The 15920-nt window shown below is 58.5% G+C and overlaps 9 protein-coding genes across 9 annotated transcripts; 2 read left to right on the top strand and 7 right to left on the bottom strand.

Annotated features, from left to right (window-relative positions):
- Window positions 1-156: 156 nt before the first annotated feature.
- Window positions 157-1766, bottom strand: SCHCODRAFT_01214721 (uncharacterized protein). The gene is made up of 3 exons (XM_003030319.3): window positions 1625-1766; window positions 1527-1577; window positions 157-1482 (listed from the first exon to the last, which is right to left on the bottom strand). Exons 1-3 carry the CDS (start codon window positions 1691-1693, stop codon window positions 175-177), a joined length of 1428 nt encoding a protein of 475 aa, XP_003030365.2. The 5' UTR covers window positions 1694-1766; the 3' UTR covers window positions 157-174.
- A 195-nt stretch (window positions 1767-1961) lies between these two features.
- SCHCODRAFT_02633019 (ribosomal protein L13) lies at window positions 1962-2620 on the top strand. The gene is made up of 3 exons (XM_050345746.1): window positions 1962-1986; window positions 2031-2225; window positions 2273-2620. The coding sequence occupies exons 1-3, from the start codon at window positions 1966-1968 to the stop codon at window positions 2558-2560; spliced, it is 504 nt and encodes a 167-aa protein (XP_050199413.1). The 5' UTR covers window positions 1962-1965; the 3' UTR covers window positions 2561-2620.
- A 380-nt stretch (window positions 2621-3000) lies between these two features.
- SCHCODRAFT_02506852 (uncharacterized protein) lies at window positions 3001-4003 on the top strand (the record flags this gene model as incomplete). The annotated part of the gene is made up of 2 exons (XM_003029904.2): window positions 3001-3194; window positions 3250-4003. The coding sequence occupies 2 exons, from the start codon at window positions 3001-3003 to the stop codon at window positions 4001-4003; spliced, it is 948 nt and encodes a 315-aa protein (XP_003029950.1).
- Window positions 4004-4339: 336 nt separating this feature from the next.
- SCHCODRAFT_02669955 (uncharacterized protein) lies at window positions 4340-6165 on the bottom strand (the record flags this gene model as incomplete). The annotated part of the gene is made up of 4 exons (XM_003030320.2): window positions 4340-4986; window positions 5032-5508; window positions 5559-5865; window positions 5920-6165. 4 exons carry the CDS (start codon window positions 6163-6165, stop codon window positions 4340-4342), a joined length of 1677 nt encoding a protein of 558 aa, XP_003030366.1.
- Window positions 6166-6365: 200 nt separating this feature from the next.
- Window positions 6366-7075, bottom strand: SCHCODRAFT_02584515 (uncharacterized protein; the record flags this gene model as incomplete). The annotated part of the gene is made up of 2 exons (XM_050343946.1): window positions 6366-6918; window positions 6984-7075. Coding segments are annotated over 2 exons (341 nt in total), but the record flags the coding sequence as incomplete, so codon positions are not given.
- Window positions 7076-8477: 1402 nt separating this feature from the next.
- On the bottom strand, window positions 8478-8651 carry SCHCODRAFT_02439331 (uncharacterized protein; the record flags this gene model as incomplete). The annotated part of the gene is made up of 1 exon (XM_003030321.1): window positions 8478-8651. A coding segment is annotated over one exon (174 nt), but the record flags the coding sequence as incomplete, so codon positions are not given.
- A 147-nt stretch (window positions 8652-8798) lies between these two features.
- Window positions 8799-9131, bottom strand: SCHCODRAFT_02467756 (uncharacterized protein; the record flags this gene model as incomplete). The annotated part of the gene is made up of 1 exon (XM_050342668.1): window positions 8799-9131. A coding segment is annotated over one exon (333 nt), but the record flags the coding sequence as incomplete, so codon positions are not given.
- A 1188-nt stretch (window positions 9132-10319) lies between these two features.
- On the bottom strand, window positions 10320-10547 carry SCHCODRAFT_02468524 (uncharacterized protein; the record flags this gene model as incomplete). Its single annotated transcript, XM_050342674.1, has 1 exon — window positions 10320-10547. A coding segment is annotated over one exon (228 nt), but the record flags the coding sequence as incomplete, so codon positions are not given.
- Window positions 10548-11285: 738 nt separating this feature from the next.
- On the bottom strand, window positions 11286-14378 carry SCHCODRAFT_02465856 (uncharacterized protein; the record flags this gene model as incomplete). The annotated part of the gene is made up of 1 exon (XM_050342655.1): window positions 11286-14378. A coding segment is annotated over one exon (3093 nt), but the record flags the coding sequence as incomplete, so codon positions are not given.
- Window positions 14379-15920: the final 1542 nt, after the last annotated feature.

Here is a 15920-nt window from a genome sequence, read left to right as displayed (position 1 = left end):
TATGTTCGAGAACGTCGCGCGCCTTTTAAGTGCGCGGCAAGCTCCATCCCGCCGTCATCGCCGTCTGCGGCGCATCACGTGGGCGCGAATCATGGCGTCAACGGTCGACATCAAGTCAACATAGAGAATTCATCTAGTTTGAAAGTTCCTAGGCTGTATACATACACAAGTAGCTCATAATGGGTCCTCTTCAACCCCCATAGTCTCCCGCACCATAGCCCATAGTTGCCGTCGCTTCGCATCCGGAGCGTTTGGATCTGGCGGCGGAACATCATCCTCGAAATCACTATCGGGCTCCCTGTAACCGTCGTCGTACTCCAGACAGTAGAGCTCGGGCAGAAGGGAGCTGAGGAAGGCAGCGACAGCTTCGGGATCCGTAATGGGGGCGTCATTGACACCCAGGCGCCATAGGCTGCCATGCTGTACGGAGGGCACATTCGGCACGACGCGCGCGTCGATGGGAATGTCGAGGTATTCGAGGTCGGGGCAGCCGCTTACGATGGCTGTGAGGGCGTTGAGTGTGGCAGCAGGCACATCGCCGTCGGTGCGATAGTGGCAAGAACAAGAGAGGCGAAGTGCGTTCAGGCTGGGCCACCAAGAGGCAACAGTCGCATAATCTGCGTCCGTTAAACTGGGGCCACGCGTAGTTCCGATGCGGACTCCTTGCAGGCGGAAGGACGAGAGGGGTTCGAGATGCTCTAGGCGAAGAGTATCGTCGTATTCCCTCGCAGGATAACTTTGGCCGAGAATTTGGAGGTCCCGCTCGACGTCGACGCTGAGATCGCGCAGCGTTCGCGCCTCGCAGCGCTGAGCAATGACCTGCAGCAGGTGCGGAAGCTGAAGAGCCTCCCATGGCGATGACTGGATTGCAACACTCTGGAGAGGTCGGATAGGGCAGGACTCCAGCAGCTGAACAGCAAATTGTATACTGTGGGGGCCAGACATATGAATAGCCTTCAACGACGAGAATGAGTCCGATGAGAGGCAGGGCGGGATGCTCTTGTCTGTAATGCCCACTGCGCGCAGGGTAGTGATGGCCGGACTAGCGCTCGCGGCGGCCAAGACAGCAGGCCCATCGCCAGCGCAAATGCTCAAAGTCTCGAGCTGCTGCGCGACATGCAAAGCATCTACAGTGTAGAGGACGCCTTGTGGCCCCATCTTGTTGTCCGGGCAGGATACATGGAGCGAGGCGAGATGAGGGAACCGAAGGGTCAGGGGAAAGACGGGATATAGCCCGGCCGGTCCATGGGTTTCGAGAAATGCGAGACTAGGGGGTAGTAGATGATCGACGAGCTCGGGAGAGACTTCTCCATCAAGTAGATTGCATTGGCGAAGGTTCGGAAAAAGGGTCCGCGGCGGAGGGCAAGTGCGAAGCGCCTTGGCTATCTTGGGCGGGGTGTAGCAGAGCAGTAAGTTCTTGACTCGATGAGAGCACTTGTAGACAGGCTCCCAGTCAGAAGCAGTAAGCGGGCGAGTAAATCTCTGAGAGATGTGAGAACAGGAAGCCCATAGACGGATATACATACGAAAGACCTGGTATACTCTACCAGTAGCCTGGGGCCGAAGTTCTCCCTGATCTGAGTTTTCGTGAGCGAGAAGTGTTGAAGAGGGGGGTGGATCGTACCCAATCACGGTCAGGAATTTCCCAAGCATCTTCTGGCATCTGCATAAGGAAGGGAACAAAACCGGACATGGTCTCCCATAGAACGGATGTAGCGACCGCGGCCCAGTCGCGTGAGACAAGGGCTAGTTTGGGTAGAGTGTGCCATCCCGCGCCTGAGCGGCAAATCAAGAAACGTAGCTCGGGGATGGAAAAAACGCGTGACACAGCGGACTCGGTATCAGTGGACATAGCGGCTCATGACGGGAGAGACGAGAACGATAACGCATGTGACCGTGACAATGCACGTGCGGGAGACATGAAGGTGGACGGAGTGATCGGGGGAGAGAATAGGTTGGCAGAGAATGTCACAGGCGATTGGGAACGTGAGTACCCCGCGCATCCGTAGGCTGTCGCTGACGACGCCCAGACGGCGCTGGCATATGCGCGGGTGTGGCACCACGTAGACGCGTCCGAGCGCGTGCTCGGAAAGCTCGCAGAGCGCATTGCGCTGGTGCTCATGGGCAAGCACAAGCCCATATACGACCCGGGCGTCGACTGCGGCGACTATGTTATCGTCACCAATGCTAGGAATGTGGTTGTTACTGGCAACAAGGCAAAGCAGGTGCGTCTCGTCAGCCAATCCCTTGCGCCTTCGCTGACAAGGCTCAGCTCGTCTACCGAAGCCATTCCATGTACCCCGGTGCGCTCAAGGAGACGCCGTACGAGCGCATGATGGCGAAGAATCCGGACCATGTCATACGCCACGCTGTCTCGGGCATGTTGCCAAAGAACAGGCTTCGCGACCGCCGCCTTGAGCGCCTCTATGTCTTTCCCCGCGAACACATGGGCGTCCTTGGATCCAATATCCTTCGGTCATGGGAAGACGGCTCTCTGACCACCTACGATCCACATACTCCCATCACGGCAGACACCCTTCGCGCATTCCGTACGCAGTAGACACGATCTAATTCATCCCCTCCTCCCCTGTCCAACTGCATGAACTTGCGTGCCACCTTACATGTGTGGGCGATTGCACTCGGAATGCGATATCATATCAAGCATGTAAGGGACCGCGAAGGTAACTCAAACAAAACCTTCGAACGGGCTAATTCCTTGTACCTCACATTATGAGTGATTGCGAAGCTGAACTTCGCATTTTGCCATGAAGCGCGCGTGGTAGACACTACCAAGTTCGTGCCATTGTTGAGCTTTCCGTGGGTCTTTATCATAAGCCACTGAGGTAGCAGGCAACCACTGTCAATGTCAACCATTTGGACTCAGTGACCGAGTGATTCATGCACGTGACTGTGACTGAGAGCGCGTGTTGTTTTCATTGTTTCCAACCTGGTCTTTGTCTTCGGCCACTCTTGTTCCCCACCTCTATCAAGCCCACCACCATGGACGCGAAACTCAAGTCCCTCAAAGTTACCGACCTACGCGACCTGCTCACCAAAGCTGGGGAGCCCGCCCCCAGCAAGGCGAACAAGCAAGACCTCATCGCGCGCGTATCCGCGTCCCAGGCTGCTCTTGCCGCGTATCGCGCAAAGTATGAAGCCCCAGCGGCGGGAGAAGCTCCAGCCATGCAGGAAGAGTGCGTGATACTTGATAAACGCGTGTTCGTCCTTTGCTAACGTGTGCTTTTGTAGGGACGAGCTGGTAGATTATACGGACGACGTTGAACCTGCCGCGGCGCCGGTGTCAGCAGCGGTGCCGTCGCCCCCTGAGCCAGCTCCAGCAGCCTCTACTGCGGCCCCCACATCTGCCATTGCCGCCACAAACTCTACCGCCTCCGCCGCGAAAGCTGGCAACGCGCCTGAAGCGCCCGCCGCCGACAGCACTTCCCCGTCCACCGAAGCCGCTCCTGCTGTCCCATATGACTGGCGCAACGATCCCGCCGTTCAGGAAAAAGAGGACGACCCGCCTGACCTCAAGGCTCGCAAAGCCCGCTGCCGGCGCTTCAACGTACCGCTGGTCAATCCGACTGCCCCCACTCCAGAGCGCAAGGGACGTCGTGGTCAAGGCAACAAGACCACCTCTCCTAATGCGCAGAAGCGCGCAGCTTCTGCTGTTGCGAACGCGGAGTCGAAGCCTCCAGCGAAAGGCAACCCTATCGTCGAGGGGCTCTCTGAAGAGGACAAGAGGAAGCTGGAAATGCGGAAGAAGCGGTTCGAGCAGCTCCTGCCAGGGCAGATGCCTCCCAAGCCCGCCCCCAAGCAAGAGAACGGCGAGACCAAGCTGGGTGCCAACGCGCCGCCGACCTCTCCGCGGGGGACGAAGCGTACTTCAGCCGAGGCGGTGGACCCCGAAGAACAGGCCAAGCGTCAGCGACGTGCCGAGCGGTATAACGGGAAGAAGTCTGCTGCGGAAACGACAGCGAGACAGGCAGTTCAGACAGCGTAGTGGGATTGATGTGTACCTTTGTGATTTCTTGTTTCTCACCCCGCGCCTTTGGTACGCTGCATGGGCTACACAAAAGACAATACCCACACAGACGAAATGATGCCTATGATAGTTCGATAAAGCTTTCAGAGTACAGTACAATTGGGAAGTCGACGATAGGATGTTTGGTATGAGAGGGATGACGTCCTACTTTACTGTACAGATCGTTATGATAATGAACAGAGCTAGAAGGGTGCATGAAATATGTGCAACAAAAGCGAAGGGATTAAAGATAAAGCAAGGGCTGACAAAGCTAGCCGAAGCTTGCAGAGCGCCCCTTCGAACGCGACGAGCCACTCATCGATATCCGAATCGTGCGTGCTGTCGTGCATGGGCGTGTGGATGTGGAACGTGGTGCATTTGTTGCTGGGGTGGGCGCATCTGCTGGTTCTGGAAAGGCGACATAGGCGACGGGGCGCTGAGCGGCGATTGCATGGAATGAGTACTCAAGGGCGGAGATGGTTGTCCTAGACTCCCAGGGCCCATGATACCGCCCTGCGAACTCATGTTAAGCGCGTTCATTGGATTGCCGATCTGAGTCGTCGGCGAGCGCAATGGGTTCAGAGCGTGCGGTGATCCCATGGGCGACGAACGTACGAGGGGCGACTGGCTGGCGCCGAGCATCGGCGACTGTCCCGCGTTCATCGTAGGCGGATGAATCAGTCCTGCACCGGTATTGTCGGATGGCATGACGAGGCCGCCTTCTATGGGCGAGGGTGAGTCCATAGGAGATCCTTCGGAGGGAGCGGCGAGTGACGACGGTGGGGGCATTGGGCTAGATGCATGCGACATGCGAGGGCTTGGGGCGGAAATACCTGAGCTGCCAGCGGAGGCGCTGATGGGTGACATATGCGCGGTGGGCGTGTACAAGCTGGGAATGGACACGGCGGGTAGAGATGTTCGGTGGGCACGAGATATGTTTGGGACGGTATTGCGAGGCGCGTCTGTTGCCCAGTCAGCCAGGAAGCTTTAATCGACAAATCGCTTACCACTCATGACAGGAGATGACATGTCGGATATGCGTGCTAAGTGACGGCGATGGAAATCTGCGCCGCTGCCGCCCTCGTAGTCTGCATGCGTAGCGCTGTGCATGAAGCTGGAATCCTGTCCACCGGAGTGTGCGCCGAATGCAGAAGTCACAGGCTCACCGCCCTGAAACGACGATGGCCACATAGGTATATGAATGGCGGCATGGCCAGAACTTGGTCGACGCTGAAGGGGGGTGGGCTGCGTTCCCTCAGGCGCGGCTGAACGGCCCTCCACGCTACCGCGAGAGTATTGGGCATAATTCATGAAGTTGGTCTCGTATCCCGGCCCGGTTTGTTGATAGCTGGACCCGGCTTGCGAAAACGGCTGGTACATCTCGCTGGACTCGGGGAAGGGATTGAAAGCCGTGGGCGATTCACTCGTGACGCCATCATCAGAGACCAGAGTCGCAGGAGAGGTGACAGTGGTCGCTGAAGGTGCTGTAAATCCTGATCAGACCAAAGTCAGCTGTGAGGTTGGAGAAACACACCAGCGCGTTTTGGGCGAGTGGCGGCTGACGCAGAGGCCTTGCGCTTCCGACTATTGGATGGGGGACTACTCTTGGATGCTGGTGCAGATTCCGAGGAACTGGAGGGACCCTTCTTGGTCGTCGCGGAGTGCGCACCCGCTTCAGACCCTTCATTGTCGTCACCTGCGTTCGTGCCTTCGTCCTCGTTGGATGGATTGTCCCGCGCCGCTGCATCGCGCGCAGCTATCTCCTCGGCGGTCAGGAATCGCCCGCCGGGCCCTCGGGGTCGACGCATGGCATGCTTGTGGCGAGATTCGTGTAGATAAGGCTGCAAGGTCAATGTCAATCGACAGGGTCAGACATGCGATCGTCAATCACGCACCTTCCGTTGTTTGGACAGACGATGAACCTCTTCCAATCGCGCGCGTGCGACACGCCGCTTTAGAATGCGGAAGTACTGTTTCGCGTTGACATAGAGAGGTTCTTCGTCGGGGGTATACGGTTGGGGAGGCTGGATGGCTGGAGGGGGGCCGGGAGTGAAGGCCATATTGGGCGGGTACGGGGGCTGGTCATTGTTGTTGCTGTGCTCGTCGGTGGTGAGGTAGAATGGGTCGCGTCTGTTGTCCATCCGTGCGGACGTTGGGCGGCTCGTATCCTATTGGCCGATCGCCCCTCGAGCTCCTTAACCAATCCTAACAGCGTCCGCCTCCCGGCCACTCACGTTCCGTGTGTGCCTCTGTTTGTTCTCGGCAACATCCGGATCCGGCCCGCCGGGAAACTGATCGAACGTGCGTCTTTTTTTTTTTTTTTTTTTTTTTTTTTTTTTTTAAACTCTGCACTTCTATACCGCTACAAGCTAAGGTGAAGCTAAGACGCGGTCCTCCGCCAGAACTCCCTCCATCCGGAAGCCCGGCAGGGCCCTTCGCATACCCGTGGTGATAATCTACAAGTCCCGAGGCTGCTGCTCGTACTGCTGTCCGTCGCGATACTGTGGTTGAGCTGAATGGTGATATAATAGGTAAAAGCACTCTGTGCATGTGTCGTGTGTCTCGGGGTATCGCAAACGAACAAGAAAAAGGGTGATAAGGGACGGGGAAAGGTACCTAAGCACGGGGTTGGGCTGCCGGGCCTCCTATCCATCCTCGCCGTTCTCGTCGTCCTGTCGTACCTCGGGTTCCTGCTCCCAGGTAGGGAGTGATGGAGGTGCACGGGGTGCACCGGTTTTGGTGAATGCGCCGGATGCCGCTATGAATTCCGTGAGGGCTGCGATCCCCTTCTTCGTTCCCAATAGAACCGGGAGCGAGAGGCCGCGGGATGCGTCACGGAGTAGGTAGCGGTGCTCCTCGTATTGTGGGCATTCTGCCAGGATATGTTGTCGTGTCTGTAGGAGTTCCCCGCAGGGGCAGTCACTGTCGACATCACGAAGGAAATCGTTGTAAAACTCGCCCGTGTATCCGTGTCCGGTACGTGTCTGTAAGACGCGACCAAACACCTCGCGGGGTGTCTCTTTGAAGCGTTTTGTAGGGTTGAGGGAGGGGGGGAGGCGATTGGCTGCAGCGAAGTGCCCACCGTGTCGCTTCCTCTCCCACTCGCTCTTCCACTCGCGAGCTGCGCGGCCCTTCGCGCGTCGAATTGCGTTTGCATCGAACGTGCGTCTGTCCGAGTGTTGGGACTAGCGTTGTGGATGATACCTCACACATCAGAGATATAACTCGGTATCCACCGGGTAGTACTGCAAGAATAATGTTAGAGTTTTGAGGATAATCCCAAGACAAGGACATGGCTTATCCTGACTTTCCCTTGCGACAATATTGGATCCTACTTGTGCTGATATATACTGGCTTTTTACTAGTTAAGTGGCCCCGGGGGCGGTATACGAGACCTTCCTTTTTGGGACATGCCCTATCGACTTCCAGCATCCTTCCTTACTGTAGATACTAATTCTATAGAGTACATATCAGAGGAGGAGGGCTGGACAGAATACAGTAATAAGCAGGAGTGATAGCGCAAGTGCCCAGCATGCCCAGATCCTCCTATGGTGTGTGTCGCCTAGTCACCACCACTTTGTCACAGTGGCAAAATCGGCCGCGCAGTGCGAAAATTCTGTCAAAAGTAGGGTATAGAGGAGCGAGTCTGCCTCCTCCCATGGGTGGACGGTTTGCCTCGCGTCCACGCTTTTTGTCCGCCTTCCTATTCGGGAAGAACTTTCCCACGCCGCTCCGGGGGCGTCCGTATTTATCCTTCATCACCAAAAATCCCCCTGCAGCCAAGCCGCTTGAGAGCGCTTGAGATTTCAGTAGATCCTGAAGGCGCTTGAGTGCTCTTGAGCGTGCTTGAACCTGCTTGAGAGCACTTGGGGATTAGGGTTCCATATCAAGTGGACTGAAGAGAATTGAAAAACTCCAAGTGTTCAACCAACATCTTCAATCTCAGTCTGATTTTTTGTATTGTATATGCTCTAAACAAAGTGAGAAGAGTACATAAGGCATTGGTAGAGCAAGAGGGAATGAAACAGGGAAAATGCAGTGTACCTGCTGTGTAATGTAAAGCGGCCGCGAGGGCCGAACACTAAGAGGCGGACTCACACAGGTCAGAACAGAACCGCGTCGTATTCGGTGTGTGTGCGAGCGATGGTCGTGGTAAGAGTACAAGAAGCGTAAGGTAAGTATGTATGTGTGTGTGTATGTACGCTGTCCTCGGCGTCAGCCGGGTGTAATATGTGGCGTATGTGCGTCACGAGGAACGGTCACGTTACACCCGCCCAGGTACTACTGAATCGACGCGAGGTGTTGAAAAAATTGAGAAGAGAGTTGCGGTAGAAGTGAGAGGGCGGAGCAAGAGCGGAGCACGAGCGAGGCATGGCGCGCCAGCAAAGCAACGAACAAAGGTAACGGGCAAGCCGCGCGAGAGCTGCCAACGATCAAGTGCCTCGCAGTCAGCGAGCTCGGCAGCGGGAAGCCAAGTGTCGTCCTCCTGGCCATAACCGACCCAGCGAACAAGATACTTGACGGACTTCCGGGAGCGCTTCTCGTCGACGATCCGGTCCACAGTATATTCCTCGTAGCCATCTGGGGTCAAGAGGGGACCAGGCTTGAGCAGGCGACGCGAAGGGAAAAGAGCATCATCATTCTCGCGCCAAAGCACGAGCTCAGAGACGTGGAACTTGGAGAACACGGCGGAGTTGGGCAGGTCCAACTCGTACGTCGACGTCTCAGGGCAAGCCTTCACGACTGTGAAAGGACCGTCGAAGCGGGGCATGAATTTAGCAACTCGCTTCTCACCCTTAGCCTTGTAGTGCTGTCGGCGATTGAAAGTAGCGACCTTCACACGATCACCGACGGCGATGGGAGGCTCGGACGGCCGCTTCGCATTGGCCGCAAAAGCCTGGTTAACCTTGGCCTGGGTAAGCATGTCGCGCGCCTCAGCCTCATTGTCCAGGAAGCCCTGCAGGTGACGCTCGGCAGAGAATGCCTTGGCGGTACCCTCCAAGGAAGGAGGGAGCGAGTCGGGCACGAGAGGGGGAATGCGTCGCGGGTGGCGTCCAATGTGCATCTCGAAATGAGTAAGACCGGTGGAGGCATTCACTGAGTTCATGATGTCGAAGCGCACGCGAGGCAGGGCCTTAACCCAGCCCTTCTGGTTGCGTTCGACGTGGAAGCGCAAGCATTGGTTGATCGTCTGATTGAAGCGCTCGGAGGAGCCGTCGGTTTGCGGATGATAAGCCGAGGACATGCGCAACTGTACGCCGCAGAGCGAGTGAAGGGCCTGCCAGAAGCGGGAGACGAAAAGCTTGTCACGATCGAGGGTGATGAAGAGCGGGAGACCGTTCTCGCAGACCCAGTTGTCAAAAAATACAACCGCCAGCGCCTCAGCCGTCAGCGTAGTGAGAGTGGGCACGATGCGACAATCCGCCCCCAGCCTGTCCGTTATGGAGAGGATGCAGTCATAGCCACTGTCGACGGGCAGCGGGCCGACAAAGTCCATCGCAATCTCCTCCCCCCGGCGGTCGGGCACAGGCAGCGGGTGTAAGGGACCGCCCTTAGCGCGGGTAGAAGCCTTGTTACGCTGGCAATCGGGGCAAGACGGCACGTACGCGCGCTCAAGGTCGCGGCGCATACCCGGCCAGTAGTACGAGTCGCGCAGATTACCGAGCGACTTCTCAGCGCCGAAGTGGCCGCAAGAGTCATGAGCGACTTGGAAGAGCTCCTCCCTGAGGCTTGCGTGCTTGGGCACATAGAGACGACCACCAACGTACCAAAGCCCGTGCCGGAGCTCGACGCCGGGCACAGAGACATCGCGCGAGGACAACTTGGCGACGAAGGCGTCGCCCTCATAACCAGCCTTGATATCAGCAAGCCAGGCGGTATCCGGGCGGACGCGCAGGGTGGCGCAGACGGGGGAGATACCATAGCGGGCCCAAGAATCCTGCGTGGAACTGTGAGCAGGTCCGTCGGGGTCGTTGGGCAAGCGTGAGAGAGCATCCGCGGCGGTATTCTTATCCCCGGGGAGGTAAGTGATATGGAGTTCAAATTGGGACATTATCTCCATCCAGCGAAGCTGCCGCCGCGAGAGGTCCTTCTGGCTATTGAAGTTCTCGAGAGTGCGGTGGTCGGTATAGACATGCACAGGCATACCCAACAAGTCCGCGCGCCACTTCTTAAGCGCCCGTACGACCGCGAGGAGCTCCTTCTCGTGGGTAGCGTAGTGAAGCTCGGCCCCCTTCAGTGAGGCAGAGTCGTAGGCCACAGGGCGCGCGGTTTCCCAAGTGGGACCCCAAGACAGAACAGCACCGGTGCGCCAGTCGGAGGCATCGGTCGTGACAAACACCTTATTATCGCCCACGTCCTCGTAGTCGATGACAGTCAGACATTCAGCAGAGGCAACGAGCGCGCGAATCTTCTCGAAAGCGTATTGGTGCTCATCGGTCCACTCGGCGAAGGACTTGTTGAATTCCTTCCCAGTGAGGGGGTCCAGAACGCGAGTGTATTCCGCAAGGTTTGGCAGGTAGCGGGCGATGTAGCGGGTCAAACCCAGGAAACGGCGGAGGTCAGTGGCGTTCCGCGGCGTAGGCCATGCCACGACCGCGTCGACCTTCGAGGACTGCGCCTCGATACCGCGCCGAGAAATGTGGTGACCGAGGAAGTCGAGGGATGAGAGGAAGAAGGCGCACTTCTTCGGGTTACAAAAGAGGCGAGCTTTCCGGAGCGCGGCGAGAATGAGGCGAACGTGAGCGGCGTGTTCCTCCACAGTGTCCGACCAGATAATAATGTCATCCAAGTAAATGTAGCAGAACTTGCCGAGGAAGGGGCGCAGTGCGTCCGTCACCCGACGCTGATGCACAGGGGGCGCGTTCTTAAACCCTTGGGGCATGACCAGCCACTCATACAACCCGAGTGGCGTGGTGACGGCCGTGAGCGGGATAGATTCGGGGTCGAGTTTAGTCTGGTAGAACGAGTCCGTCATGTCCATTTTTCCCCAGATAGAGCCAGTGCCAGCCGCGGCGAGAATGTCGTCAACGCGGGGAATGGGGTGGCGGTCGGTGACCGTGACCGCGTTGAGCAGGCGGTAGTCATTAACCCAACGAGGGAGCGCGGTCTTGTCTGCTTTTGGTGTGAGGAAGGCGGGCGAAGCGAAGGAAGACGAGGAAGGACGGATACGGCCAGCATCGAGGTGGCGCTGGATCAAGGTCTCCCAAGCCTCACGGTACTTTCGGGGAGATGGATAGGTCCGTTTAGAGAGCTCGAAATCGCGCACGCGCAAATCGATCTTACACAAGTGCGTATTGTCCAGATCGTCGACGTGAGCGATAGGCCCGAAGACGTCCTTGAAGTCGCTCTTGATCTCCTCACTCATAGCCTCGAGCTTGGCTTTATGTTCGAGGGTCTCGATCGTCTCCAGGATCGCGCAAACAAATTGAGAAGGGTGGCGGGGCGGGGTAGTGTGCGCGTCGCACGCTACCCGGCGGCCCGCCAACGTCTCATTCAACTCGGAGACAACAGCTAAGCGATCACTACAAATCTGTATACGGCGGTCCTTGGGCGAAGTACGGGTCGTAGCGGTAGCGGGGGAGGCAGGCAAGCGAGGCGGGTGCAAGATATCAAAACCAGTAGCCATGCAGATAACAGAGGGGTCGAAGACACGAGAGCGCGAGGCAGGGTCCCGGCGAAGCGAGTACGAGATACGGAAATCGTTCAGAGCGAGGAAAGGGAGCCCGAGAAGGAGGGGAACATGTAGCGAGGGAACAATAAGGGCCTTAACGGTATGCGACTGGAAAGAAAGCGAGCGGTCTTGCAAGGAAAGAAGCGAGTACGAGTCGATCGAGAGTTCAACCTTAGCACCGTCTGGGCCGTCCATGGCGACGCCGAGGAGCTCCGGTTCTGCGAGGCGGTGGACCCGGAGGCGCAGCTGACTACGCAAGTCCTCCCTGATGAGCACAAAGGGTGAGCCGTCGTCAATGAGCGCGCGGACACGCGTGGCAAGGGAGGACTCAGGGGACCCGACGACACATTTCCAGAACAAGTGTGGCAGGGCGTGTGGGATGGCATGAGCGTGATGGGTGCCAACAGCACCGGGAACGTGAGGTAGCGGGTGGTGCAGTGGGGGCAGCGGAGCACGGGGCAGAGCACATACCTCGGTAGCGGCCGGGGCAGCGTCAGTCAAGCTGGCGCGAGCCTTCCCCTTCCCCATGATAGCGGGGCGTTCGGAGAGGGTGCGTGCTCTAGCGGGGCTGGAGGAAGAGACGTCGGTACGCGCCGCACGAGCGCGCGGCGCCGGCGACGGGCTGGGCGGTGTGGGGGGCGGGCTGGGCACCGGGCTGTCCAGCGGCGTCAGGGGCGAGGAAGAGCGGTGGCGAGCAGGCGAGACGAGCGCGCGCTTGGAGGGACCCGCGGCAGGTGCGGACTCCACGGACAAGGAATGACGACGCTCAGGCGTAGTGGACACGGGCGATGCAGCGCGCGAGGGCAAGGCGGAGGAGCGACCGCGCATGACGGACCGAGGACGGGAGCGGACGGAGGCCGAGCGGGAACGCGAACGCGAGCGGTCGTTGACAACCTCACGACCAAAACCGGAGCGCGAGGGCGAGCGAGCACGCGAGAGTGACCGGCTGCTAGACCGCGCGTAAGCGCGAGCCTTGGACGTGCTGCGGTGCGTATGGATGACCGCGCCGTCGTCACGGTCACCGCGGAGGGCGCGAGGGCCAGAGCCTGCGGGAGGCGCGGGCTGGCTGATGTAGTCGTCGTCGTACCCCGCGTCGTCGTCGCTATAGTCACCGAAGGAGGCTGAGACGAAGTCGCGAGCAGGCTGGGAAGGAGCCGGTGCCGCGCGCGGGACGGCGGGCAGGCCCATGTCGCTGTGACGGCGGACGTTAGCGATGTGGTTAACACGCCCCCGCAGTCCAGTGGAAGCGTAGCTGCGTGCGAGGTCGTTCTGAGTGTAAGCGATGTAGTTGACGGGCTGAGGCTGTGCGGGGGGACCCTCGAAGGACGAGTCCGGCGAGATGCGGGCGACTTGGGCAGGAACAGCGTTGACGCGGGTGCCGACGGGAATGCTATTGGCGTTCGTGGCGGGACCACGAGCCGGAGCGCGGGCAGCGGGCTGTGTATAGGCAGGCGAGATGGCGAACGGACCCGGGTTGACGTTAGCAACGATCTCCTGGAGCGTGATGCCGCGGCGCTCCCTCTCCTCATTGTAATGAGTGAAGTACGTCTGCGCAATGAGGTAGTCCTCGACCTCGGTGCAGTCGAGCGGGAAGGGCGGCTTGAAGGACTGGCCCCGGTTAGGGCAGTCGGAGGCGCGATGATTGGCGCGGATCTTGAAGCAGAAGTAACACCCGCTGAAGATGGTGATAGTGATGAAGTGGCCAACGAGTCTCGGGTTGAGGTCGAGGGGAATGATGAGGACCTCCTTCTTAGCCAAGACATCGGCCTTGGTAAGCACCCGAGCAGGGGGGCGTGAGCTGATCGCGTTGACGGCCGTGACCTGGTTAGACCAGCGATGTGGAGGTGCGGACTGCTGGGCATACGCGGGCTGCTGACCATACGTCGACGAGCGAGGAGGCTGTGCGGCGTTGCTGGCGAAGGCGGGGCGCTTAGGCTCGGGCAGCTGAGCCGAGTGCGAAGCGGTGCTCAGGCCACGCTTGCGCAGGTCGTTGTCGAGGGCCTTCATCCCGTCGCTCACAGCGTCAGCGAACTCGTCGAGAAAGTCGCGGTGCGCGTCCCAGGCGGTGGTCAAGACCGTCGTGAAATCCTTGATGGATGCATTGTACGCATCCACCGACGCCTCGTCGCTCTCGTCCACGGTCGGGAGCGTCCACTTCAGGAGCTTGGCGAACTGGTCCTTGCCGCGGCAGAAGTTCGTGAACTTGCGGCCGAAGCTGAGGATGGTGCGCTCAATGATCTTCATCTGCGACACGCGCAGCTCGGCGGGGAGGTCGAAGTTAGACTCCTCAAGGCCGTTGTAGAAGTCCAAGGGGTGTTCCTTATCTGCGCGCGCACGATCCTGGAAGTCGTCGAAGAGCTTCGTGGAGCCGCCACGTATGAAGGTGTCCCTGAGCACGTCGAAGAACTGCTCGTAGGTCATCGTGCGGAAGGTGTACGATTTGGCGGCTGCAGTGCGGCGTAAGTCCTGCTGCATTTTGGGTGACTCGAAGGCGTGGATGAACGTGTCCATGATGTCCCCGTCCTGAAGCTTGGCGATGGTGCCGTACGAGCGGAAGGCGTGCAGAAGGCGTGCGCAGGTACGCGGCCCTCCCAGGCTAGTCGCGGCTTCCTTCGAGTCTGCAATATGCGGCAGTCTCCCCTGGTTGGAGAAGACGCCTTCGGCGATCGTAGTAACGGGCATGTCTTCTGATGTGTCTGAGGAGGCGGGTGACGAGAGGAGCGGGGTGAGGGGCGAGTCGGGGGTGGTTGGTCGTGATGCGACGGGCTTGGGAGAGTCCGTATGTGGGACGGTCGTGGCGTGTGTAAAAGGCGGGAGAAGAGGGTCTGGCTCGGCTCCGTCGTTCAGCGGTGCCGCTGACGACGAGGATAATGGGGTCGGCAGGGATTCAGAGGCAGATGGGAGAGGGAGCTGCGCCGGGGCACGGGGCCTTCTCTTCGTGGCTGGAGTGCGTGTGGCTGTGTTTGGCTTGGGGAATCGAGGCGATCGTCTGTCTCCGGGGTCAGCCATGCTGGTATCCGGTGAGCGGACAGTGCGCAGAAGGGAGAGCGGGGTGTGGGGAAAGGCGGGGGCAAACTCTACCGGAGGCAGAGTGGTGGGAACGGCGTCGGCGATATCAATATCAAGGGTGTTGCCGTGATAATGATCAGGGACCCACAACCGAGCGCGACGTTATGGCAGGTGGCTAGGAGGGTGAGGCGGCGGGTATTTCGAGAATCGCCTTAAGCGAGTTCGTATACCAGAATATATGCGGCTATATGCGTCAAAATAATGGCAGGGCGTGGCTAGTGGAGGCGGGAGCGTGGCAAGGCGTCTAGGGCGTGGCGGAGCGAGCAGAAAAGCAAATCGCCTAAGGCGATTATTGGAAAGGCGAGGCTATGGCAAGGGGTGGGGGTGTAGTGACCGTTCTCGACGAGGAAACGGGGTATATGCGGACGTCGACGACGTCAATGAGCAGTATGGCAGGTACGACGCGGATAATGTTTAAAAAAAAGTGTAAAGCGGCCGGGCCGAACGCTAAGAGGCGGACTCACACAGGTCAGAACAGAACCGCGTCGTATTCGGTGTGTGTGCGAGCGATGGTCGTGGTAAGAGTACAAGAAGCGTAAGGTAAGTATGTATGTGTGTGTGTATGTACGCTGTCCTCGGCGTCAGCCGAGTGTAATATGTGGCGTATGTGCGTCACGAGGAACGGTCACGTTACATGTAATTGATTTACAGTATCCCAATAGAACCCTAGAGGGAGCTGCACAAGACCAGAACCATGAACGAAGACATGCAAACGGGGAAGGCAAGGGCGGCGGCAATGGCCGCACTTCTGGACGAGGCTGTTGGACATTTGGCCTGTCACATGTTATGACTCACGTATCACATGACGGACACATGGACACACATGGACACATGCGACGACATCATATGTTTATTGTTTACATGTCCATTGCATTATCACATGCTACCTACCATCCTGTACATATATAAGGAGGGCCTCTCTGCCCCCCAGAATAACAGGTCTTTACCTACCTCTGCGCTTGCCTCATACCAAGCTCCTTACCACCAGGTAAGCAGTATAGGCGCGCTTCCCAGCATGCTCAACAGGTTATGAGCCCCAGTGAGCTGTGTTCAGCACCCCAGTGGCAGCGGCACAATGAGTGGCGCCTCAGTGGCTGCAACTCATGTCATCTGCGCCCCTGCTGGCTGCGATGACGAGCAGTGCCTTGCTCGCTT

The sequence above is a fragment of the Schizophyllum commune genome, assembly GCF_000143185.2.
Source record: "Schizophyllum commune H4-8 unplaced genomic scaffold SCHCOscaffold_8, whole genome shotgun sequence".
NCBI lineage: Eukaryota > Fungi > Basidiomycota > Agaricomycetes > Agaricales > Schizophyllaceae > Schizophyllum > Schizophyllum commune.
Note: the sequence above shows the minus strand (reverse complement) of the source record. Positions and strands in the feature narration are given on the sequence as shown.